Here is a 27,699-nt window from a genome sequence, read left to right as displayed (position 1 = left end):
ATCAGCAAATAACTGTTCCTGTTCATCTTAATATCCTTTTTAAACGTGTCTTTGAAAATGTGAACATTAGCTCTTCTTCGCCTCCCTTTGCTGAGTTTTCTTAATCACATTTCTTAGCTTCATGCACTATTGGTACAGAAGGCTCTGTGAACTGGAACCATGAGGTTACTGCCAGATCTCTAGGGGGTAACTGTAGCAGACAGCTTCAGGTTTACTGAGATGAACTTCCAGACCAGGCACAGTTGTGGAGGAAGGCATTTATTGAAGTTTACAGATCCCGGGGAAGTTCCATAATGACAGAAGAAGGTGGCCTGCTTTCACAGGACCAAACACACACAGAGAAGCACAAGCCAAACATCACAAGCCACACAGCACAGCACAGCACAGTTCAGGAACTCCAGGTAGGCACGCTTTGCATATCCTTACATTGAAATCTCAAACTCACCACCACACCTTAAGATCTGCCCAGTGACATTGACTACAGGCAGGTGGCTACAGGTCCAAACTACAAACTAATAAAACACTAAATATGTTGGGGCCATCTATCCAAACTACCACAGTAACAAAACAATCTATGACTGCCTGATTACAGGGAAACAATATTTGTGCACAAGGCTTATGAAAAGGGACATTGACAATTTTGTACTATTATGAAATGTTTGCATTTTAATTTGAGATATGTTTATTTGGAGAGCCTAAAAACTAGTTATAAATATGACATAATGTATTTTCTATGAGAGAATCCAAACTTTCTTTGAATCAAATTTCTGTATCCAATAAAAAAAGGTAGCATAGGCTACTGTCATGGATGCCAATATGTTGAAAAAGGTCTTGCAATGTCATGTGGACATTAGGAAATCAGATAACTGTACAAACATGGAGAAAGCATGAGAAGAGTCTTTGTTTGAATGTCACTGTGCAGTCAAAGTCCCCTGAGTGTCAATTTTTGTTAATTAGGAGAAAGGACCTCCTCTAGCCCAGTGACTTCTGATGTTTTTTTGTGTCCCTGATATTGGACTCAAATTCAATTTCCTCCACTTGCTAAGTGCTAAGCTTACAGGTATGTGCTACAACATCTAGCAGAGCTTGGTTATTGTGCATCGTTTACAGTGACCATATTTGAAAAGTCAAGGCTTCTATGTATCATTTCTTTCTGCTCCTTTCCCATCCTCCTTTAGCCAGAAAGGTGAATCAGCCACAGTTCAATGCACACTTGCTAACCATTTATTAAGATATAATCTTTATAACATAGAGCAAGCTCCCCAAGAGACTATAGCTCCTAGTTAACCAAATGCTAACCATTGCTTTCTTTTCTGTCAGTTTCCATCTCCACAATATTGGAAGAAGGAACACCCAGTGATGTAAGTGAATCTTTTTCTGACATGTAACAGTGTTTACTTTATGTTCTTTCAATGTGCAGAATACTTGTGCAGACATGTTTCTGGGTGCAGTGGAGTTGAATGAGAATCTTTGACCAATCAATTCCTCCCTCCCATGGACAGTTGATGTGAATCCCGAATAGGAGAACAATTTCCAATGCAAATGATTTATCTCCTTATACTAAGGATTGTGTACTTCACAATGTAAACATACTTGTGCATGCAATGTTCTTGACAGTTCTGCTGTTGTCCTTTGTGAAAACTGTTGGTTTGTGACCACTTTGAATTAACTCAATGTTCCCTCATGGCCAAATTAAGATAAAGAATGCCTTGCTTATGGTATTGCCTGCTTCTCACAGTGTTTTCTTTTCTATAATTGCAGGATTCCTGTAGCACATCGTCGAGTATGTATGCTAAAGCTATTCCTTTATTGAGGAAATATCTTTGGGTTTCAGTTCTTAAATTCCTGAATATGTGTTCCTTCTAGAAATGAGTTTTGGGTGTAGGGTGTGGGTAAGATGAAATGTGCCTTCCATGAAGGCTGTATGAATAGCCTATGGAAACCTGTTGCTCATTGTCTATGAGTTAATGTGACTGTATCTAGTGTATGCAGGAGTGGGTGAACCACTTTATTGACTCACGTGCACTTATGTGTATTATAGGTAAATGGGAGAACACAAGTAAAACAAGTTCAGGAAATGAAGATGGAAGTAAGTAATAGACATCAGTTCTGGTCAGATCTTACGGAATTCAGGGCCTATAAGCAGTCACATTTACCTTGTGCACAGTATTCTGAGTTCCTGGGAAAGGTAACTTGACGACCAGGAGCTATGATTGGAGGTTCATCTGCTTTTCCTTTTTCAAGGACTGAATTGTAACCTGGCTGTTTGTGAGTTTTGCCATGCCTTGCTCCCAGTAGTTAAAGATAATCCTTGATAAAGGACCACTATGTTTTTTTTTTTTTTTTTTTTTTTTTAATTTTTATTAACATTTTCCATGATTATAAAATATATCCCATGGTAATTCCCTCCCTCCCCACCCCCACACTTTCCCGTTTGAAATTCCATTCTCAATCATATTACCTCCCCATTACAATCATTGTAATTACATATATACAATATCAACCTATTAAGTATCCTCCTCCCTTCCTTTCTCCACCCTTTATGTCTCCTTTTCAACTTACTGGCCTCTGCTACTAAGTATTTTCATTCTCACACAGAAGCCCAGTCATCTGTAGCTAGGATCCCCATATGAGGGAGAACATGTGGCGCTTGGCTTTCTGGGCCTGGGTTACCTGACTTAGTATAATACTTTCCAGGTCCATCCATTTTTCTGCAAATTTCATAACTTCATTTTTCTTTACCGCTGAGTAGAACTCCATTGTATAAATGTACCACATCTTCATTATCCACTCATCTGTTGAGGGACATCTAGGCTGGTTCCATTTCCCAGCTATTATAAATTGAGCAGCAATAAACATGGTTGAGCATGTACTTCTAAGGAAATGAGATGAGTCCTTCGGATATATGCCTAGGAGTGCTATAGCTGGGTCATATGGTAGATCAATCTCTAGCTGCTTTAGGAACCTCCACACTGATTTCCACAATGGCTGGACCAGATTGCATTCCCACCAGCAGTGCAGAAGGGTTCCTTTTTTTCCACATCCCCGCCAACATTTATGATCATTTGTTTTCATGATGGTGGCCAATCTGACAGGAGTGAGATGGAATCTCAATGTAGTTTTAATCTGCATTTCCCTGATGACTAGTGACGTAGAACATTTTTTTAGGTGCTTATATGCCATTCGTATTTCTTCCTTTGAGAACTCTCTATTTAGCTCCTTAGCCCATTTTTTGATTGGCCTGTTTGATTCCTTATTAGTTAACTTTTTGAGTTCTTTGTATATCCTAGATATTAATCCTTTATCAGATATATAGCTGGCGAAGATTTTTTCCCATTCTGTAGGTTGCCTCTTTGCTTTTTTCACTGTGTCCTTTGCGGTGCAAAATCTTTGTAATTTCATTAGGTCCCAGTGGTTAATCTGTGGTTTTATTGCCTGAGCAATTGGGGTTGTATTTAGAAAGTCTTTGCCAAGACCAATATGTTGGAGGGTTTCCCCTACTTTTTCCTCTAGCAGTTTCAAAGTTTCCGGTCTGATGTTAAGGTCTTTAATCCATTTGGACTTAATTCTTGTGCATGGCGAGAGAGAAGAATCTATTTTCATCCTTCTGCAGATATTTATCCAGTTTTCAAAACACCATTTGTTGAAGAGGCTGTCTCTTCTCCAATGAGTATTTTTGGCATTTTTATCGAATATCAGGTGACTATAGCTACTTGGGCTTACATCTGGGTCCTCTATTCTGTTCCACTGATCTACATGTCTGTTTTTGTGCCAGTACCATGCTGTTTTTGTTACTATGGCTCTGTAGTATAGGTTAAAATCAGGTATGGTGATACCACCAGCCTCTTTTTTGTTGCTCAGTATTATTTTAGATATTCGAGGTTTTTTATGATTCCAAATGAATTTTTGGATTGTTTTTTCTATTTCCATGAAGAAAGCCTTTGGAATTTTGATAGGGATTGCATTAAATGTGTAGATTGCTTTAGGTAAGATTGCCATTTTCACGATATTGATTCTCCCAAGCCAGGAACAAGGGATGTTTCTCCACTTTCTAGTGTCTTCTGCAATTTCTCGCTTGAGTGTCTTAAAGTTCTCATTGTATAGATTCTTTACTTCCTTAGTTAGGTTTATTCCAAGGTATTTTATTTTTTTTTGATGCAATTGTGAATGGGAATGATTCTCTGATTTCATCCTCTGTGTGTTTGTTGTTAGCATATATGAAGGCTACTGATTTCTGTGTATTTATTTTGTATCCTGCTACATTGCTGTAGGTTTTGATTAGCTCTAACAGCTTGCTAGTAGAGTCTTTAGGGTCCTTTATGTATAGAATCATGTCATCTGCAAATAGTGATAACTTGATTTCTTCCTTTCCAATTTGTATCCCTTTTATGTGTGTCTCTTGCCTTATTGCTATGGCTAAGACTTCCAAAACTATATTAAATAGAAGTGGAGACAGTGGACACCCTTGTCTTGTTCCTGATTTTAGTGGAAAAGCTTCCAGTTTTTCCCCATTTAGTAATATGTTGGCTGTAGGCTTGTCATAAATAGCCTTTATTATATTGAGATATGTTCCTTCTATTCCCAGTCTCTGTAGGACTTTTATCATGAAGGGATGTTGGATTTTGTCAAATGCTTTCTCTGCATCTAATGAGATGATCATGTGATTTTTGTCCTTCAACCCATTTATGTAATGTATTACATTTATAGATTTGCGTATGTTGAACCATCCCTGCATCTCTGGGATAAAGCCTACTTGGTCAGGGTGAATGATCTTTTTGATATACTCTTGTATTCTGTTTGCCAATATTTTGTTGAGAATTTTTGCATCTATGTTCATGAGGGAGATTGGTCTGTAATTTTCTTTTTTTGTTCTATCTTTGCCTGGTTTTGGTATCAGGGTGATGCTGGCCTCATAGAAGGAGTTTGGTAGGATTCCTTCTTTTTCTATTTCCTGGAAAAGCTTGAGAAGCAATGGTGTTAGCTCTTCCTTAAAAGTCTGGTAAAATTCAGCAGTGAATCCATCCGGGCCTGGGCTTTTTTTAGTTGGGAGATTATTGATAACTGCTCGGATCTCCATGTTTGTTATAGGTCTATTTAAGTGATTAATCTCATTTTGATTTAATTTAGGTAGGTCATATAGATCAAGGAAATCATCCATTTCTTTCAGATTTTCATACTTTGTGGAGTATATGCTTTTATAGTATGTCCCTATAATTTTTTGAATTTCTCTGGAATCTGTTGTGATGTTACCTTGTTCATCTCTGATTTTATTAATTTGTGTCTCTTCTCTCTTTCTTTTGGTCAGATTTGCTAAGGGTTTATCAATCTTGTTTATCCTTTCAAAGAACCAACTCTTTGTTTCATTAATTCTTTGGATTGTTCTTTTTGTTTCTATTTCATTAATTTCTGCCCTAATCTTTATTATTTCTTCCCGTCTACTACTTTTTGGTTTACCTTGTTCTTCTTTTTCCAAGGCTTTAAGGCGAAGCATTAGGTCGTTTACTTGCGACCTTTCTAATTTCTTAATATAGGCACTTAAGGCTATAAATTTACCTCTTAGAACTGCCTTCATTGTGTCCCAGAGATTTTGGTATGTTGTGTTCTCATTATCATTTGACTCTATAAATTTTTTTATTTCCTTTTTGATTTCTTCATTGACCCACTCATCATTTAGTAGTGTATTGTTTAGCTTCCATGATTTTGTGTATGCTCTATAGCCTTTCTTGCTACTGATTTGTAGTTTAATTCCATTGTGGTCAGATAGAATGCAAGGAATTATTTCAATTTTCCTGAATTTGTTAAGATTTGCTTTGTGTCCTAATATATGGTCTATTTTAGAGAATGTTCCATGTGCTGCTGAAAAGAATGTATATTCTGCAGCCTTTGGATGAAATGTCCTGTATATATCTGTTAGGTCCATATCTTCTATGACCTCATTTAGTCCAGATGCCTCTCTGTTTATTCTTTCCCTGGATGACCTGTCAATTGATGAGAGTGGGGTGTTAAAGTCACCCACCACCACGGTGTTTGGTGTTATCTGTGACCTTAGTTCTAATAGTGTTTGTTTGACGAATTTGGGAGCCCCCATGTTAGGTGCATATATGTTTAGGATTGTAATGTCCTCCTGTTGGAGTGTGCCCTTAATCAATATAAAGTGACCTTCCTTATCTTTTTTGACTAACTTCGGACTAAAGTCCACCCTGTCTGATATTAGGATAGCAACCCCTGCTTGTTTTCTAGGCCCATTTGCTTGAAACACCGTCTTCCAACCTTTCACCCTAAGATAATGTCTATCCTTTGTAGAAAGGTGAGTTTCTTGAAGACAACAAATTGTAGGATCCTGCTTTTTAACCCAGTCTGCAAATCTATGTCTTTTCGTTGGGGCATTGAGACCGTTGATATTAAGAGATATTATTGAAAGGTGTGTATTTATGTTTGCCATTTGTGTGTGTGTGTGTGTGTTACTTGTTCTACCTGTGCTCTCTTCTGTTAACTGGTATTTGAGTATGGCTGGTTTTTTCTAGGTTCCTTATATGTGTGCTTTTCCTTTTGTTCAGCATGGAGGATTCTATCAAGTATTTTCTGTAGAGCTGGTTTTGTCTTCAGATATTCCTTTAACCTGCTTTTGTCATGGAATGTCTTTATTTCTCCATCTATTTGGATGGATAACTTTGCAGGATAAAGTAACCTTGGTTGACAGTTGTTATCTTTCAGAACTTGGAATATATCACTCCAGGCCCTTCTGGCTTTAAAAGTTTGTGTTGAATAATCTGCTGTAATCCTGATGGGCTTGCTTTTGTAGGTAACTTGATTTTTCTCTCTAACTGCTTTCAATATTTTTTCTTTGGTTTGTGTGTTTGGAAGTTTGAGTATAATATGGCGAGGAGAGTTTCTTTCTGGGTTTTGTCTGGCTGGGGTTCTAAAGGCTTCCTGTATCTGTATTGGCACCTCTTTCCCAATTTGGGGAAAATTTTCCTCTATGATTTTGTTGAAGATGCCTACTATGCCTCTGGAGTGGAATTCTTCTCCTTCTACTATGCCCTGAATTCTTATATTGGATCTTTTCATAGTGTCCCGAATATCTTGAAATTCCCACTCGTACTTTTCTATAAGTTTGTCTTTCTCTTTGTTGGACTGCATTAGGTCTGCCACCTGATCTTCTAGCTTAGATATTCTGTCCTCTCCCTCATCCATCCTACTGGTGAGATTTTCTACAGAGTTTTTTATTTCATTAACTGTGTTCTTCATTGCTAATAATTCTGACTGGTTTTTCTTTATTATTTCTATTTCTCTATTTATGTCTTGTATTGCCTTCTTTATTTCATTAAATTGGTGTCCTGCCTCTTCTTTGATTCCTTTGATTTCCTCTTTGATTTCCTCTTTGATTTCTTCTTTGGTTGTATTCATGTGTTCTTTGACCTCTTTGAACATATTTATAATTATTCTTTTGAACTCTTTCTCAGGCATTTCCTCTAACTCTTTCTCACTGGAGGACATTTCTGATGCATTAATACTTTTAGGTGGATTTATATCGTCTTGCTTTTTAGTGTTTCTTGTGTTATAATGTATATATTTTTGCATCTTGGATTAAGTTAATGCTTGGATTTTCTAGCTAGCTGTGTATTCTTAGCTGTATCAATTGATTTGGTGTAAAATATTTTCAGGGTAGGACCTTAAGGTATTAGGTGTGGCTCTTAAGACTCTCAGAGTATCTACAAAGATGTTCTTAGGGGTTGAGTTTCCCTGCTATAGGAGTATTCAAGCAGGCTGAGTGGAATAATATACTGGTAGATTCTAAAATTTAGCTAAACACTGTACCCATTCCATCAACAACAGCCCCGAGTATGTATGCAAGAGTAGTTATTATAATGACCAGATCCTCTATCAACAAAGAGGTTTAGATTTCTGGTCTGTTGAGGTATCCAAGTCAGCTTGTGACCAGGTGAGACCCTTCCCTGGTGCAATCCCAGTTACCTTGGGTGATTGTGGTCTCAGTCAAGTTGCTGCCTGGGTCGTCGGGCTGCTGTTCTGATTTCTGGAGCTGGGCACTTGCTTTTCCTACGGGGCAAACTGAGCCTCTGCAGCTGTTGTAGGTGCCTCCGCCAGAGCCCCCACCACTGCTGAAGCTGCCGTTGTCGTGTCCACCGCTGCTGCTCACCCCGAAGCCGCTGCTGTCCTGGGTCCGCTGCTGCTGGGGCCACTGGTACCGGTGCTGGAGCCGCTGAAGTTGCTGCCAAATTCTGCTCCTGCTTGGGTCCCGCCGTCAGCCCAAGTTGGCGTGGCCGGGTCCCGGGCCGGTGCTGTGTTCGCTGGAGCTGGGTTCAGGCGGCAGGGGAGGGGAGGGAGCCGCGGCTGTTCTGGTTGTATCGTGTGCTTTTACCTCGCGGTCTGCTCCTCCCTCCGTTGCTCGCTGCCGCTCTCCCCTCACGTTTCCCGAGTTGCGGAGAGCGCGGTGTAAGGGGAAAATCCCGCACCTGGCTTGTCCTGCGGCTCGAGTCGAGAGTCCGGCGGTTTTCTGCCGCTACGCGGTTGCGGCGGGTAGCTGAGCCGCCCCAGAGCCGCTGTTCCCGGCTGTGCAGGCTCTGGATGCTCTATAACTCTTCCACTTCTCCGCTGCCGCCTCAACTTCCTATACACCTCACTTTTTAGTAAAAGTGTGTATTTTGCTGAGTTTATTTTGGTCTTTCCCCCCCCAGGCTGTTTTGGCGTGGTACCTACGCCGCCATCTTAACCGGAAGTCGTCAAGGACCACTATGTTTTTTTCACTGAACAATCTCTGAGTCCTTGATAGCTGTTCTTACCAATTGTGTGCATGTGGTGCTTTGCTTGATATGAGCACTGACCTGTGATATGGGGTATGGGGTGAGGCACAACTCTCACAGGACACTCACATGAACCTGAAGATAAGCCTAAGTTCTGGTTCAGTGGAAAAGGTGGTCCTCTCTCTCTGTCCCCCAGACCTTACAGCAGTACCTTCATGTTCACGTCTTCCCTCATACAGTCTCGGTGTAGAGAACACATGGAAGTACCTAAGATGTGTTTTGCCTGGAAGAATTCTTGGCAGTGTTTATGTTTTCTTGTTCTCTGATAACACTTCTGAAATGAAATTGTTTGCAATTCCCTTGGACCATTGCTTAAGAATCCATGAGGATATTGCTTCTAGATTTTGTGTTACCCACCACTTACCATGCAAGACAACTCAGGTGAATTCATGGCTTGAGAATATCATGTATCTGTGTTTCAAAGTATTCACTGTGATAGGATACTAATGCCAATTGCAGACTTTTCTTGTTGTCTTTCCATTTCTATTATCAGAATACAAAGTGCTCGGTCATTCATAGCTTTGCTGCTTGTTGATTAGTCTCTGCTGTCACTTGAGCAGGCCGCCTTAGCAGCCCTGATTCTGGTCTTTAGAGCGCAGCCCTACACACTGGCCTTTGTGTTCACTAAGCAGTGCTCTCCGAGTGAAGCTGAGCCATGTCTTTACATGCACATATATGTGCATATAACAACTGCCTGCATGCCACATTACACACACACACACACACACACACACACACACACACACACACACACACCAAAATAATCATAAGGCACAGGAACACATAAGACCTGAGTATTCAAGTTCAAAAGCTCACATAAACTTGATTGAGTGCTTGTATAAACTAGACTGAAAGTCTACTTGTTGAGTAACCGGGGAAGTACTCCAGAATCTAGTTCATAGGTCTGACTCATCCCTGGCATATCCTGTTGTCACACAAGCTTTATAAGTAATAAGAAGGTGTTTCCACTAATGTTGGCATAGTCATTTATTTGAAAATTATAAATATACTCTCTTTCAGCTCAGTGTGCATGAATTGTGTGGATAAAGCAATCTGTAGTACAATGTGAACCACTCATTTAAGACATAGGGCTATGTCTTGAAAACTGGTCCCAAACATGAAAAGTAGTGAAATATTAGTATTCACTATAATTTCACCTGTGTTCAAATTTTGGAGGTAAAATAAAAACTCAAAGTGTGTTATCATCTGCTTTGCCATAATGGTGCACATTCTGTTGTTCTCTTGCCATTAGATCATGAAGACGTGGTCTGCAGCACTACCCTCTCATAAACTCTGTCAATGGTGACTAGCTCATGTGCTCTCTGTAGCTAATAATTGATCAGATATCCAGGACGTGGAAAAGGAAGGATGGAGATTCTTAGTGTTTTCATTTGTTTCGTAATTTTTTTTTAAATATCTGATTGTGGGATCACCAATTAGAATAGTAGCATTTTTGCTTGAATTAGTTCCAGGTCTCTGACACAAGCTTGCTTTACATGCTGTGGGAAGTGGATAGAATATATGAATACCATAGTAACACTTGTGGCTCTAATGGTTTGTGTCCATGTAAAGACAATGGCGGGACGTTAATTCACTTCTAAAGATTTAAGGGAAATGAACAAGTTCTGACATCAAATCCTACTGCATATTAAAGCCTTGCATAGATTGACCCTATCTGGTCTGTGCATGTATGTAGGCATACATGTTTGTATGTATGTATGTATGTTTGTTTGTATGTATGCAGATAGATACAGAGATAGAAATATGTATCATATATTAAATATAACTTAGAATATATAATCAGTATGACCCACCTCTGTAAGGTCTGTGGTTGAGTCTTGGAATCTCCTCCCAAACATGAAAATTAGACAAATATTTCAATACACTCAATGACTTCACCTGAGCCCAAAGGAAAAGGTCTAATTATGCTTATTAAAACCTTATGGGGGTGACAAATAAGCCTCATTGTTCTGTAGTGGCTAGATTCCCATTCTACCCCAGCTCACAGTACTGTCACTGGCATAAACCTAGTAAGTCACAATTAGGAAAAATACACGGCATCATAAAGCCCAGAAGGAGAATAAGGTGACATGTGTCAGTGGTGGTGCCTGCCATTATGTGCAGCACTTGGGAGGCAGAAGCAGATGATCACGATGAGTTTGTGGCCAGAGAATAGCTAAGGAATTCCAGGTTAGCTTATGCCAGAATGTGCTCCTACCTCAATATTGACATATGTGTGAGTGTGCGTGTTTACATAATGCATAATAATGTGTACATCTTCCACTCTTAAATCATTTATTATTGTATGACAAAGGATTAATGGATACTTATCATTACAGCTTGTGACCAGTGATATTTTTCCCATAGTATAATCTGTATCTTACCCAGGATACAATGGTATGCAATGAATGATGAATACAGAATTTGTATTCATGAACATCAGAAGGCTCAAATAATTTTTTAAAACTTTTTTTGCTTATTTATTTGAGAGTGACAGAGAGAGAAGGGGAGAGAGAGAGAGAAAGAGAAAAAGAGAATAGGTACACCAGGGCTTTGAGCCACTGCAAAGGAACTCCAGATGTGTGCGCCCCCTTGTGCATCCGGCTAACATGGGTCCTGGGGAATCGAGCCTCGAACTGGGGTCCTTAGGCTTCACAGGCAAGCGCTTAACTGCTAAGCCATTTCTCCAGCCCTCAAATAATTTCCCAGATGTGAAGACACTAGTGTCATTCCACTGGGCTTTAGGATGATCTGAGGAAGTGATAGAACACTGACATTTGATCATAACATGCTTCAAAGGATTGATCCCAAGAGGAAGGGTTGATTCGCAGTGTGTTAGGTTCCTATTACTAAGAAAGTAAAAAGTACTGATTCCAAATTCTCTTAAACATCTCATGGTCTTTTTTTTTTTTCCCATTAGAAGCCAACAATAGTTATTAATCAGGTACACCTAAGAATTCTTATACTATAACTAAGCCCTTGACCTTTCACTATATCAAGCATAGACCCTGATTCTGTAATAAGTGCACCATCAGTTGAGTTACTTTGTTTCCTTCTAGCTGATCAAAAGGAGGATGAAATTACTCCAGGCATGACAGAACATGCAGAGCCACATTTTGTTCAGGTAATACATCTTTTTCTTTTGCAAGCTTGAAAGGATACTGTCATGATTCCTTCATTATTGGTGGATATCATATAAACACTGAGGTTGATAATGTACATTATTAGTCTTTGCCTTGAAAGTGTATTAAATGGAATTTTACCCATTCAGCCCTGATTTCAAAAGTAATTGCCAGGGTAGGTGGATCACTGCATTACGCTGGCATCTTCCTTTGCCTGGAGGAATTGTTTTTATTGAGACTAAAATGTGAGTAATATTTACTCAAATGTGGACAGGCTTGTTATGTATGGTCAAAAATGTATATGTGTTTTTCTAAGTACCCTCTTCTGATACTTCTTAAGGCTTCTATGTTTGGAATAGTGCATATGGTGTTCCTTGAGTTCTGTGTGGTGGAAGATTCTTATGTCCATTGTTGTGATACTGATAATACCTGTCAGTGATGAGGCCTGGTGTAGGCTATGGGGCCATAGAGACCATTCGCTCTCCCCTTTAGAAAGGAGGAAGCTCACCCAATAGCAGGATGTTTCTGAGTTTCTCTATCTCATAGCCTTGTACATTAGGGACTCTCAATGAAGGCTAAAGATAGACAACTGGTCTTTGTAACAGCTTAAGCATCAAAAGTACTCTATTTCACAATGCATCCAGCATCAAATGTCTTTTGACTGCAAGACAGAAGACACTAACATAGACTTGGACTGACAGTTCTTTCCTGTCCTGGATCCCAGTTTCCCAAGTCACTGGGAGAACCAAAGAATCTGGTCAAATAGAACCCAGCTTGATATGGAACTCAGATTGTTTTTTCCTCTCTCCATTACAGGTTGGCTCATGGAAGACAGGATTGTGTATGTATTTTGAAATCATTTTCTGAAGACATGCTTTAATTAAGAATGGTATAATATTGGTTCTTTTATCTGTTTCACCACTATGATGTGTGACTTCTGCTGGGAAGGAAGATTGAGGATATGGCCCTTGGATTCAGCAGTGTTCCCTTCATTTTCTTTTGATTTTGTGAATGATTGCATGTCTGTGTATAGGTCTTTTTTTTTCATGAGTACATTAGTATTTATCCCAAGAACTTAACTCAATTTTCAATGGCAGTTTCATAAGAAAAAAATAAATTCACAACACAGACTCTGCATACATGAACTAGTTACAACCTCATGAAATACATGTATTGTAGATTTATTTCCCTGGGTTCCTCACCACAGATGAATAAATCACCACACAGAGGTAACTGACTGGGCTCAGCTCAGCAACTGTAGGGGTGCAAAAGCCACAAAATATTCCCAAATTTGTGCTCCAGTATTTCTTTTGAAGTTCTACCTCTATTTATTCCACCAGCTCAGTAGGCACTGTGTAAGAGTGCTAGACTATCAGAGTTGGTTATATAGCTCGATTGGTAGAGAGCTTCTTTTGCATGCAGAAATCCTATTGTTAATTCCCATGTTGATGTACAGAAAAAGATACTGTAATTGTTGTATGCATACCAGGGATACTGCAGTTAACAAAATCCCAAACACTATCATGTCTGCCACATTGGTTATGAGAGAGACTGGGCATGGTAGCATACTTATTTATCCCAGCACACAGGGGTGGGGCAGAGTTAGAATGATGTGCATGACTTGTACCAAGCGTGAGACTTCAAAGAGAATTTCAGGTCTCAGGAGTCAAAGTGAGAAACCATCTATAAATAAATAAATAAATAAATAAATAAATAAATAAATTTATACATATATATATACATATACATATATATACACACACACACATATATATATATATATACACATACACACACACATACATATATATATATATAAAGCTGTGGCAGCATTCACCTGCTGACATACACAAGAAATGAAATAAAATCAGAGATTCTTTCAGTGAAATCATGGCTTCTGAAAATGAGAGACACTCCACATGAAAATTTGTAAATGTATGGGTGTGTATAATAATTGATTTCTAATAGGCATGTGTCATTATTGCTAGAACTTTTGAAATACATTAGCAAATTGTCCAGCATGATTAGGAGCACTAAGAGCAACAGAGCTTAGCGATTGTATTTACTCAGATTGCCATTCAACTATTGTTAGGGTCAGTCATCCCATTGGTAGCACACTTATGCAGGAAGCTGGAAGCTGCTCAAAAAGTACTTTTTTCAGACTGATAATGTGCATGTTGATAGGGAAATGGAAGCATACAGAGCCAACCCACTGTGTGTATTTGTGTCAACACCATTGAAAAGTGTGACTGGATGTCATTTTTTCAGAATACTTCATCATTAGCGTGTATGTTTGTGTGCAAGCCTTGGCTATGTAGGACCTTGGTAAGAGGAATAAGAATCAAGTTTAAATGAAGACAGCATGCACCAATCCCTACATTCAAATCCTAGCACTTACCAAAAGCAGACCTAGTTGAGTAGTCCTGCAATCCTACACCTCAGGAGAAAAAGGCATTAGGATCAGAAATTCAAGGTTATCTCCAGCTACAATATTACTGTTTGAAATAATAATGTTTATAGAAGAAGGTGTTATGACATTTTTAGTGTCATAGTTCAAAGAACAGAACAGAGGCATCATATTAACTAGGTTTATTCTTTATAAAGGTTGAAAATGAAGTTGGATACTGGTCATTAGGTACCATACCCAAATTTCTGTCATGCTGGTCTTTTTCTAAATTATTTCTTCCACAAAATTATTGGTCTGAGGTATACTCCACATAAGGCAGATCTTAAGAACACACTGAATATCATAATCTGCCTGAAGCCCCACTCAGGAAGAGATGTCTATACTTGGAGGCATGTAATGAAAACAAATGTTTGACATTGGAATTACTCACATCCCTCTGTTGTCCTGGCATTATGCTGGTATAAGTCTATTGGGAATACATTCTGAGTCTTGACCTTACTAAGTACAACAAATTCTGGGCAGGTGTTGTAGCTTGTGTTCTCTTGTATAGTGTGAGTAAAAGTGGAAGAGTTGGAGTAGTGTATTTCAAGAAGCAAAAGTGTTAATTATCGAGCTCATTAGTACAGAGCCAGCCATAGAATTTCAATATGCATTTAAAATCCAAGTTTTGTTGGACCTCGCCCTCTCAAAGTCTGAGGTATGAGCATCACTGGGTGGTACAGGTTAGCCTGGGCTACAGGAAGATTTCCAGACTTTTGGTGCTCCTTTGAGAACCTGCCTCAAAAACAAAAGTGTTTTGTTTCTCATTGATTGGTAGGCTCATAGCTATCTATGTAATAGAGCCAGTTCACATCATTATTCTACACATTTTTCCAATGGAGGAACAAGTCAGACCTGCATAAAGCTGATATGATTATCATTTATGTTAAATACCCATGTCCACCCCTTGGCAAATCAATGACACAGTTATCCTTTTATTTGTGTCTTTCACTGCTTTTTACATTTGCTACAATTGGTAAACACAAATTGATACTTTCTAGCCTAGCTCAGCACTTTACATTGCTTCACTCCTTAGGATGGTTATTCCTGAGATTTGTATATTCACATGATCACTTTTTGGTATCACAATATTAGTCATTTTTGTGGCAAACCAAATAGATTGGCTATTTTAAAATAAGAAAGTCAGTGAGATATGAGAGAGAGAGAGGAAGACAGGGAGGGAATTGGTGTGCCATGGACTCCGGCCACTGCCAGTGGACTCCCCATGCATCTGCTGTCTGTGTGCATGTATGACCTTGTGCTCTTGGTTCACTGTACATCTAGCTTACATGGCAACTGGAGAGTCCAATATAATTCACTGGGCTTCACAGGCAAGCACTTTACCTGCTATGCAATCCGTCATGCCCATCAGTCCTTTTTAAGCCATACCCAGCCACCATACTCCAATAACCAGTTTTTACCTAGTTGCTCAGAAGCCCTGGATACACCTTAGATTCTTTTGGTCTTTTTCATAATGTCATTCACTAGGAATCAGAGTACAGCTTGTCCATGCTACTCTGTTTTACTAACCAATATATATGTAAGATTCTTCCTTTTTCTTTAATGAGTGCACATGAACTGAGTGGTGTCCAACTATGTACCTTTTCAAGGAAATCATGTTTGATTCGAGTATGGGTGACTACAGTTAACACTGGTATTGCTCTTAGCTTCTTCTTGCTGGCATGGGAAGGAGGGACACACCTGACAAAAGGCAGCTCATGGGAGGAGGGTGTTTGTTTCAAGTTTACAGTTTTGCGGGGAAGTTTCACTGTGGCAGGGAAAGTATCACACAGCAGACACTGGGCATCACATCCTGTCATATCAGGTGGAAGAGAGCAGAAAGAATGACTTAGCTCTGAACACCAATTGGGCTGCACTAGTAAATCCTCAATGTCTACTCCGTAGTTTTACACTTCCTCCACTAAGGCATCACTGCCCAAGGACCCTACCAGCTGAGCATGGAATATTAGGCTTAATCACAAACTTAGAAGGCGCTGGAGACATTTTACATTCCAATTTACAGTCGGTGTTTGCTCTCCTAGGAATGTTTTATTTTATTCTTTATTTTACTTTTCAATGTAGGGTCTGACTCTATCACAGGCTGACCTGGAATTCAATCTGTAGTCTCTGGGTGGCCTTAAATTCATGGTGATCCTCTTACCTCGACCTTGCAAATGCTGGGAATAAAGGCATGCACCACTATCCATAGTACTAAAATGATTTTTTGTGGACTTAGCTCTGAATCTCTCCTAGAAAAATACGTTACATCATTGGTGTTGCATTCCATAATACAAGTATGTTTGCTTTTATAAATATTTTTATACACACACACACACACACACACACACACACATATATATATATATATTAGGCAGTGGTGGTTCCAGATAGGGTCTCCTTCTTGCTCAGGCTTATCTGGAATTCATTCAGTAGTCTCAAGTGGTCTTGAACTCACAGTGAACCTACTACCTCTGCCTCCCAAGTACTGGGATTAACGGCATGTACCGCCATGCCCTTTGCCTTTAAATTATAATTATTATACCATTCTAATGAACATTTTAATTCTATGCACCTGTATATCATCATTGTTTTGTTGCATTCCACACGTTATTCTAAACTGTTGTTTTCTTCAGGTCAACATATCCGCAGAGCTTTTTCTACTCCTCACCTTTCTAACTATGTCGTTCCACTGTGTACTACAACTGGTAAGTATTTTGGAGATTTCAACCTCATCTCTTGTCAATTTCTGATTAAGTTGCATATTGGTCTGGTATTTTATGTTCATGTTGTGGAATTGTACATGTTCACTTGTGTGAAAATTTGTTTTTGTTTTGGATATCTTTGAGATAACTCTGAAAACATTTAGACATAAACAGTTATGGGGAAAGATTTCAGTCAGATTCACTAGTGATAGTTCTCCTGCAAAGCAGCCCTGAAAGAGTACAATCCAGTACATCCATGCATGGGTTTTCAGGGTTTGAAATTTCTCTATGATGGGACAGCAACTGCCTAATCCAACTCTTTAACTAGAGAGTGGAGGTCTGTGCAGGGTAAGTTAGGATGCCATCAAGCATACTGATCATGAATAATTTTTCCTTCAGTATATAAGCATTGGTTATTTTCCAGGATCCTGAAATACATATGATGTATTGTGGATGGGAGAATTTGGGGCAGTCTTTATGTTTTCGTGTTCACAGATGTCACCCACTTAACTATAGTTTTTGAATACTCTTAGATCATAGTTTGTTTTTACAATATCCTAAAACGTTTGTGATTAGATGCCACAAGGATGAATTTTAACTCACACTGTTTCATGGCTTTGGAATTTCACCCACTGAGGCTCAGAAGTGATCATTATGAGTGATAGGTCACTTACACACTTTCCTGTTGTCTTTCCTTGACATTACCAGAATGCCAAGGGATAAGTTTCTTATTTCTTTGCTACTTTTTCTTTAGTATCTGATTTCAGTGATTGGGTGCTAGAATGACTACCTAAGCTCTATTGCACAGCCCTGAAGCATCAAGTGTATTCTAAGTAAAATGTGAATCATAGCACCAAAGACCAACAGTTACTCTGTTGCGTTCCTAGATGTAGCAGATACCTCAGCAGAGGTGGAATATATGGACAAGGAAACCCCAATTGAAGTAAGTGAAAAGGTAAAGCTACTTGCTCTTGCTTGAACTAAAAATGTTGCTTAATTTCCAGTTCTTATTTGATTTTGGCATCAAAATATGAAACCGAGCATTAAGGATACTCAAATATAGCAGATCCTATTTTCTGGAATAGTAGAAAAAACAATAACAACTGTTCAATTGTTTGAAATGGCATTTGTAAGATGTAGCTTCAGGTTCCACACTGTACACTAGGCCTACTCCTGCGTGGAAGCAGTGTCTTTTCCTGGGATGTAGTATTTTGAATTCATGACCTAAAGACAGATAGAAATAACTTCTCTACGCAGACACCATGGGCTCCCTGTGATGTATCTTATCATTGTTTGGTAACCCTTTCATTTGAGTGCTTCCTATATATCCTCAATATAAATAAGAGAAATGATACCATGTGCCAACAAGTCACATGACTTAGTTCTTACAATGTCTGTGCTTCTATAATTGCAGATGTACGCTGATGAAAATTTAACTGGTAAGTATTCTAGAATTCGTTACAAAAGAAAACTTGATGTTGGAATACTCACTGAATTCTCTTTGAGGAGAAATGGTAATACTTGGTTTCTCAAGGCTGAAAGGATTGAGTACATTTTGGAAAAGAAAAAGCACTTTCTATTTCAAGAATTATAGTTAGCTGTCTGAAGCAGTTGACTCAGGATTGATTTACTTGGGCTTGTGTACTTGACGAATGCCAGGGACTTTTGTGCTAATATGGCTTTTTATTTTGAATATACGTGTGATTATATCTGAGGTTATGTTTTCTCAGAAGATATTGGAAGTTTTAAACACCATTGCCCTCAACCAGTTCCTTGAAAAAACATCTATGGCAAACATTCTTTAAATGAACTCTATGTAAACTAATCATCCAGTCGTGAGTACATTATGACTAAAGTTGGTTTGATATCCCCCTGATGTCGACCCTGAGCTCTCATATTTGTATGTAGACAAGTGGAAAGAAGACTTCAGACATTTGGACATATCTGTTCCTCTCTGATTCACTTTCATACTTATACCTTGTCCAGGAGACACTCACCCAAGAGCAGAGAGTCTATAGAGCTTGTTTGTTCCTGAGGTACTCCAGACTCTACTTCCTAGATCCTTTCTATCCCTAAAGTCCCCTGAGTTGTCACATAAACTATACAAGTAACACGAAGGTGTTTCCATAGACTTTGGCAGAGTTCTTCATGTGATGAGCGCCACTATAACTGTTTAAGCTCAGTGCATAGGTTTGGTGGTGAAAGCAATCAACAGGACAATAATAGTTAGCTCTGAGAAGTCTTAGGACATGTATTAAAAATGGTCTACACACTTAAAATTAGTTCAATTATTTTGTGCACTTGACAATTTAACTTTATGAAAACAAAATGCTCAAGTGTTTGCCTGTTAAAGACCTTAGAGCAGGAATAATCAAGAACTGTAAGTTGGTTGTGTGCCTAGTTGCCATACTGCTTCAGATTTTCTTATGTTTCTGGGTTAAAAGCTTCAAGAAACAAACCCTGACAGTTCCCAAATGAATATTGCTATGGTGACTGTCTACTGTGATGTCTGTACCACTAATTAAGAGGAAACACAGGACATAGAAAAGAAAGAATGGAAGGAAAGTTGTGATTATCTTTGTTACCATTATCAACACTTTAACGTTTTATTATATTCATGATTAGGATCCCCAGTTAATATGATGGAGAGTTTCATAGTACCATTTCCAGGACAATGAAAAAATTTGTTTTAAGTACATGGAAGTTTAGTAGAATGGTGTAATGCAATAGTAATATAGGCAGATCTGATGGTATTGGTCCATGTAAAGACCATATGACATTTTCATTGACTTCACGGAGAAGAAGAAATGACCAGAGTGTCACTACATCATAGTGTATAGTTAAGGCCTTGTGTAGACTGACCATCTTATACCACTGTAATGTGGACTCTAAGCATAAATACAGAGGCTTACTTCTACCATTAAATCTTGACCCCCATATCAACTGTTCTTCCACAGAATAAGATAGTATAATTCAAGTAGAAACAAATGATCACATTCTTCTGGCTAAGAGTGAAATGTAGTTAGAAATCAGTTAGGAAATAGAGAGGGAGGGCAAAGCTGAGTGCAAAGGATCCCCACAGAAGCATTCCTCATGACCTGCTTCTTCATCTACCCTTTCCTTTCATTAGTAAAAGTGTGGTCATTTTTCAATCATGAGAGAAGAAAGGCAAACGTCTTCCATTGAATGCTAATGTGCAGTATATCTTACTGCAACTTGATTATTAGCTTTATTTGTGCGGCAGGGATTTCTGCAGCCCAGGGATTCATGAAATTCCCTATGATTGGACTTAAACTCTTCTGACTTCACTCTTTGGGTGCTGGGATCACATGCATGTGTCACCCAATTCTGCTCACTTTGATTATATTGTATCATTTATACTGCTGGTAACTATAAAGCCCAGGTTTCTATGTGTCATCCATTCCCACACTTTTCTAGCCAGGAGGAGAGCCCACCAGTAGCTTAGTCCACACTTGCTAATCATCCACCTCCTTGTACCCTTGTCCACATAACGAAAGTTCCCAGAGTGATCCGTAACCACCAGTTACCACCATACTGAGAGTTGCTCTGTTTCATCATAGGTGTGTTGTCAACACAGACACCAAATGATCTACAGCACAAGGTAAAGCACTATTCTTCATCTTCTATCGAAATATATCTCTGTGTTTTAGTCAATGTGAATAATTCTTGCACAAACATTTGTTACTGGGTGGTGTGGAAATGAATTGAACACTCCTGCAAAGCAATTCATGGCTCTCTAGGACGATTACTTTTGCCATGTCCCTATAAGTGAATGGTAGAAGGATTTCCTCCAGGCATGATTTTCCTTCACACACTAAGGATTTTGTACTGTGTAAAGGGTCTTGAGAAGTCCACTATGCATGAAAACCCTTTGCCCTTTGTAGTGGTGTCTTTTGTGACAACTGTTTAGCTACATAGCCATTGATTGGACCCACTATTCTGCTGTTTTCCTATGTTATCAAAAGAAATCCAAACCTATGTAAATAATGTAAATGGGATGTCCACATCCTCACTTTGTTAACTTTTCTATACTTGCAGGACTCTACCACATTGAAGGCTGGTATGTATTCTAAATTAGTTATATGTTTGTGAACTATCCTACTGTTTCAGAGCCAAGATCTGTGATCTGACTTCCTGATAGGAATGAGGGTGGGGCTTGGGAAGCCAATGAGATGAAACAATTCTTCCATGAAGACAGCAGGGATAGTCAGTGCGAAAGTGAGGTTTGATCCCAATATATCGAAATGTTCTTGGAGATATCGAGAAGATCTTAACAACTTATATGCCTTTCAAAACATGTGAGGAGAATGACAGGAATCTTTCATTGAAGATAGTGCACCTTATACACCATTTCTGCTTCAGTGTTCATTTTGTTAGAGGATGTCATGTTTACTGTGCACCTGAGATGGCATCAATCTCTTGTGGGTCCACCTTCTGAATTCTGGCATTAGAATCATGTGCCACCCCACTCAATTCAGCTTCATTATTGCATATTAATTAAAGGGACTTTATCATCAAGTGCAAATCTTCTCAGTGATTACTTCCTGCATGTTTCCCATCCTTCTTCTAGTCAGGAAGTTGGTACATCAGCAACTCACACTTTCTATCCAGCCTCAACTCATGTATACATATGGAACACCCACGAGTTATTGATAATAACTGCTTACCAATAAACTAACAGAAGTTTTGTTTCCCTCTAGATGTTATGCCAGGAAAAATTGCAGGAAAATCAGAAAGTAATGTAAGAGCGCTTTAAAATTAATTACGTAGAAATGAAGATCCATGGTTAGTCAATGTGCATTACTCTTTGACAGAAACATGTTCTGGGTTGGGTGCAGTTGGCGGGGAACCTCCTACCTGCTGATTCATTACTCTTCTACAGTTTATATTTTCACATCTATGATAAATGAATGATACAGTGTTTACCTCACAAATGATATTCCTTCTTCTTCTACCAATTGTATCTGAGGGTTGGGGAAATGGCTCAGTGGTTAGAAGCACTCACTTTTAAAATTGGCCAGCGCACCTTTGATGCCCCAGTACTGACATAAATCCAGAATCATCAAGTGGTGTATACCTCTGAAGCTTTTCTTTAGACAGAAAAGTTCCTGGCACTCCTGGTGCAGTTGTATTTTCTCATTCAGACTCTTGAAATAAATTTTAAAAGAAATTTACAGAAAAGGTTTTCAATTTGAATGAAGGTAGAAAAGAAGTTTTGAAATATACTGTATGTGAAATTGAGTGGCTTTTTGGAATGGTGTCTTATGTGACAGCTTTGTAGCAATGTGGCCATTGATTAAATCTACTGTGTCTCTGTTTGTTCTCCTATGTTATCACAATAAAGCAGACCTAGGTCAAGTGTAAGGCATACCCTGAGCAAACAGTAATTTTTTCTCTAATTGTAGGATACCAGCAGACCAGAACCTGGTACGTATTCTGGATCAAGTCATTTGTTATGGAAGATTTTTACTGTTTCAGTCTTGAGATCCCTGAAACTGAGTTCCTGCTAGGAATGAGTGTTGAATGTGTGGTGTTGAGGTGACAAGGGTCTACCCTGGTATCTACATTGGATGTCTATGGAAAACTGAAGTTGATCCTGTATGAGCCAAAGTTGCCTTTTAATGTGTAGAATGGAATAGATTCTCCACTGTCCCTAATGACTTTCTTCTGGAAGTTTCTAATGTAGATAAATGGAATTTCATAAGTGCCACATGTATCAAGTGTGAAGATGGGCTGGGGAAATGGCTTAACAGTTGAGGCTTTTGCCTCCAAAGTCTAAGGTGCCAGGTTCAAATCCCCAAGGAGGCACTTAAGCCAGATGCACAAGGAAGCGCATGTGTCTAATTTTCATTTGCAGTGGCTATAGGGGCTGGCATGCCTTTCTCTCTTCTCTCTGCCACTTTATCCTTCTCTCTCCAGACCATACATAAATAAAAAAAATTAATTAATTAAACATTTAAAATATAGTGATGGTTGTTATCAGATGATCCTGTCAAATCCAATGAGGAGGACCCATGTTGGATGTGCCCTGCTTCTGGCTGTTAAAGATGACCTTTCCTTGAGGACCTACTCCTACCTGTTTCTACCACTACCAAAATTTCAAGCCTTTGCTAGTTCTCTTAAAGAACTGTGTCTATAAAGTATTGTATTAGGTTTTCAACAGTGACCTACTTATAAGAAATGTAACAGGAACAAATCTCACGTAGCACTGACATGAACCTGGGCATAAGGGCTTAAAGAGTGAGCCAATGGAGATAGATCTTCTCTAACTTCCTACTGGGACTTACAGTAGTACATTAATGTTCCTCTCTCCTCACTGATCTTGGTTAGGAGGGCATGCTCAAGTATCTAAAATGTACTGGGGAGGGGAAAATTTGGCACTCTGTGTTTTCATGGTCACTGTGCCACTCCCTAATCCATTTTATTTTGAATACTCTTGAACCATTGTATAGGAGACATTGAGGATATTTCCCTTAAGAATTTGTGTTAGATTCCACTTAGCATGCATTATGACCCCCATGGTTTAATGAATTTAAAATATCATCTCTCTGGTTTTCAAAGGGAGCACTCTAAATGATAGGACTCTAGTTCTCCTCAAGACTATGTCCTTTTTTACATTAACACAATGTGAAGGGCCCAGGTACTCATTTCTTTGCAAATTTATTGTTGTTGCAGCCACTGAATCTGATTTCAAATCACAGTCATGCACCCAGTATGCTCTAAGTAAAACATGAGACTCTCACCTGTGGTTAACAGTTATTCTATTGTCTTCCTAGTTGGCGATGGTACTGTTTATGATCAGCCACACACCAATAATGATGAAGACAGTGAGGCCAATGAGAAGGTAAGGTAACCTTTCCTTGCCTGAAATAAAAATGTTGCTTTCTTTATTTCCTGTTGTAGCTGAACTTGGCCATGAATATATAACCTTGAGCATCATAGGTATTTACAAGTATTACCATTCTGCTTTCTGAAATGGTTGAAGAATAGGCCCTTCCAAACTGTTTGAGCAAAAGGTCATTTTCAAATGGCAGACTCAGGAAATGTATTGTATACTTGGTCTCTTCTGTGTTGGATGCATTGTTATTTCTGGTGTTCAATGTTTTATAATTCATTTTCTACAGAGCATTACAGGCACATCCCCAGGAAAACATCATGGATTTTCAACGATGTACCTTAGCATTGTTTGTAAAGCTTTGACTGTTTCTTGTATGTCATCCACATTAGGAAGAGGAACAATACCATTTGTCAACAAGTCTCATGACATAGTTATAATGCCTTGGCTTCTCTAATTGCAGGAGGCTGCTGTTGAAAGTGAAAACTGTAAGTCACCTAGAATTCCTTGAGGAAGAAAAACTGTAAATCATAAGATATGTGTTGTATATTTACTAAGAATTCTTTAGAGAGAAACTGGGATTCTGTGTTGCTGGAGTTGAAAAGGTTAGAGGGTAGTTTGGCAAAGATGGTGATTGTTTAGGTAAGAACTTAGAGTCAAGTTTTCTGCACTTCTTGCAAGCAGTTGCACTCACTTTTCCCTTACGCGGTCCTCCATCCATGCATAGGGTATGGATCTTGCCTGAATTTGATTACATGTGGTTCACTATGTTTGCTCAAAAGATATTTCAACGTGACCACAGCCTTTCTAAAAAATGTTCATTGCAAACACATGCTTGACTTGAATTATACAAATCAAGTCACTCATACCTCAGAACATTTAGAGCTGCAGTTGACTTGTTTCCAAAAACGACCACAGGACAAACTGCACCAAGTTAACTGTCAAATTTGTGTATGTATCGTTGAAATCATGAGTCCAGGAGAATTTGCCAGTGTAGTTCCCTTAACTTGGTCATTGAGGCATTAACCCCAGGGCAGAGAGTTTACAATTCTTCTACAGTCCCAAAGAATTCTAGTGTATAGTTTACATTTGAGATCCTTCTATAGAAACTTACCACAGTATTTTTTTAATTTTTAAATTTTTATTAACATTTTCCATGATTATAAAAAAATATCCCAGCTTACCACAGTTTTTACAAACAGTGACAAAGTATTTGGAAGGTGTTTCCACAGACCCTGGCATCCACATTGATGTGAAAAGCTCAAATATGCCCTGATGTTTTATGTCAGATTGCAAGTCTTTGTAGATAGAATCAGTCAAAATGACACTATGACCCATCTCTATAAGGTCTGGGGTTATGTCTTAGACTCTCTTCTCAAACATGAAAATTAGAGAAATATTTCAATACACTTGATAATTTCACTATGATCCGGGTGGGGGCAGATCTCTGATTGTTCTTATTAAAGATATCATAAGAGTGACAAATGTGAACTGAAGGTATTCATACGATTTTCCAGAGATGTATTTCCCTGGTGTTTGCAGAGTTATTTTGTTTAAAGCCTCAGTGTGCGGTAGTGACTAGGTCCATATTCAGCCTCAGCTGGTACTTGCAAAAAACTAGAGAGTAACAATTAAGACAAATACATGGTATAACACAACAAGACCAGAAGGAGAATAAAGTGACATGTGTCATGTGTGGTGGCACATACCATCTCTCCCAGAACATGAAAGGCAGAGGACCAAGAGTGATGGCTCATGCCTTTAATCCCGATACTCGAGAGGCAGAAGTATGAGGATTGTTCTGAGTTTGAGGCCATCTTGCAACTATTTAGTGAAATCCAGGTCACCCTGAGATAGAGTGAGACCCTACCTTGAAAGAAAAAGAAAGAAAGAAAAAAGAAAAAAAAGAGGCAGAGATAGGAGAATGACTGTGAGTTCAGGGCCAGCCTGAGAATACCTGATGAATTCCAGGGTATCCTGTGTTAAAATGTGTCCCTACCCCCTAGAAGAAAATGACATTTACTTTTTCTTATAAAACCATAATGATGCCAATATCTCCCAGTCTTAAATCATTTATTATTGTAAGATAAAGGATTAATGAGTATATATCATTATAGCTTGTAAGCATTGTGAGATTCTATTCCCTAGTTTAATTTGTATACCCATGATAAAAGCTTATGCAGTGAAAGATGAATACAGAATTTGTATTGATGAATATCAGAAGGTTAAAATAGGATTGATGGATGGGAAGACAGTAGTGTCATTCTACCTGGCTCCAAGATGGTCTGCAGAAGTGATAGAACCATGACATTTAATCTTAACATGGTTAAAAGGGTTGATCCAACTGGAGAATAGTTGTTTCACATTATATTTGGCTCCTATTACCTAGACAGTACAAAAATACTGTTCCTCAGTTCCTTTAAGGCTTTCATGGTGGTTTTTTTTTTCCTCAGAAGACAATGATTATTAGTCAAACACACCCATGAGTTCTCATATTAAAACTAAGTCCTTGACATTTTACCGTATTGAGCAAAGAACCCTGATTCATTAATAAGTGCACCATCAGTTGAGAGTTACTTTGTGTTCTTCTAGCTGATCCAAAGGACGATGAAATTACTCTGTCCATGACTGAAGAGACACAGACCAATTATGTCCAGGTAATACAGCTTTTTCTTTTTGCAAAGCTAGAAAGAATACTTTCCTAATTTCTTTATTTTTGGTGGAAATCATATAGTACCAATGAGGTTTGTAATATACACTATATTTATTAGAGTATGTGCCTATGGGGGGGGGGAACCTAGAAATTTACCAATTCACCCTTGATTTCAAAGGTCTTTACAAATACCAGTGGAGATTTCACACTGAATATTGTTCTATCTTCCCTTATCTGGAGCATTTCTATTTAGATTAAAATTTGAGTTATTTTTACTCAAATGTGGACAGGCTTATTTTATATGTTCAAAGACAGCACATATGTTTTGTCTAAGTACCCTCTTCTGAAACTTGGTTTGAATAGAGTTAAGGGTATTCCCTGAGGTCAGTGTGGTGGAAGATTCTTATGTCCAATGTGGTATTGATAATACATTTTAGTCATGAGACCCAGTGTAGACAATGGAAACACAGAGACACCTCACCCTCACCTTTAGAAAGGAGGATATTCACCCCAGAATGGGATGTTTCTAACTTTCTAATGTAGCTGTGTACCTTAGGGACTCTCAACAAAGGCCAAACAGAGAACGCGGGGCTTGGAAACAACATCAGTTTCCAAAGTACTCTTCTTCAGAAAGTACCCAGCATCACAGGCCTTGTGGCAGGAACACAGGAGAGACTATTCCAGTCTTGGACTGGCTGTTCATTTCTATCCTAGATTCCATTTTCGCAAGTCAGTGGGAGAACCAAAGAATCTGGGCAAAGTGAACACAGCTTTATCTAGTCCTCAGATTGTTTTTTCTTCTTTCCATTGCAGGTTGGATCAAGGAAAACTACATTGTGTATGTATTCTGAAATCACTTTCTAAAGATACATTTTAAATAAGAATGCTGTAAATATTGGGTTTCCTGTCTTTCTGCTTCACCACTATGATCTATGCCGTCTGCTGGGATTGAGGTTTGAGTATATACTCCCTGGATTCAGTGCTGTTCCCTCTATTTTGTTTCCGATTTTGTGAATGATTGTGTGTCTGTATATAGGATTTTTTTTCCTTGAGGACATGAATTTTTGTCCCAATTATTCAACCTAATTTCCTCTCTCT

The 27,699-nt window shown here is 38.7% G+C and overlaps 1 protein-coding gene across 1 annotated transcript in view; it reads left to right on the top strand.

Moving 5' to 3' along the window:
* Positions 1 to 27,699, top strand: part of LOC123459446 — an 80,270-nt gene that overhangs the window by 18,941 nt on the left and 33,630 nt on the right. Inside the window, exons 13-26 of the mRNA XM_045146070.1 lie at positions 2,042 to 2,089; positions 11,882 to 11,946; positions 12,761 to 12,785; positions 17,024 to 17,095; positions 17,980 to 18,035; positions 18,507 to 18,531; positions 20,674 to 20,714; positions 21,152 to 21,173; positions 21,814 to 21,854; positions 22,519 to 22,540; positions 23,890 to 23,957; positions 24,412 to 24,436; positions 26,541 to 26,605; positions 27,415 to 27,439. Coding sequence (XP_045002005.1) covers positions 2,042 to 2,089; positions 11,882 to 11,946; positions 12,761 to 12,785; positions 17,024 to 17,095; positions 17,980 to 18,035; positions 18,507 to 18,531; positions 20,674 to 20,714; positions 21,152 to 21,173; positions 21,814 to 21,854; positions 22,519 to 22,540; positions 23,890 to 23,957; positions 24,412 to 24,436; positions 26,541 to 26,605; positions 27,415 to 27,439 — 600 coding nt within the window. The remainder of the gene's footprint in view (positions 1 to 2,041; positions 2,090 to 11,881; positions 11,947 to 12,760; positions 12,786 to 17,023; positions 17,096 to 17,979; positions 18,036 to 18,506; positions 18,532 to 20,673; positions 20,715 to 21,151; positions 21,174 to 21,813; positions 21,855 to 22,518; positions 22,541 to 23,889; positions 23,958 to 24,411; positions 24,437 to 26,540; positions 26,606 to 27,414; positions 27,440 to 27,699) is intronic.

Source organism: Jaculus jaculus, chromosome 3, assembly GCF_020740685.1.
Source record: "Jaculus jaculus isolate mJacJac1 chromosome 3, mJacJac1.mat.Y.cur, whole genome shotgun sequence".
Taxonomy (NCBI): domain Eukaryota; kingdom Metazoa; phylum Chordata; class Mammalia; order Rodentia; family Dipodidae; genus Jaculus; species Jaculus jaculus.
Note: the sequence above shows the minus strand (reverse complement) of the source record. Positions and strands in the feature narration are given on the sequence as shown.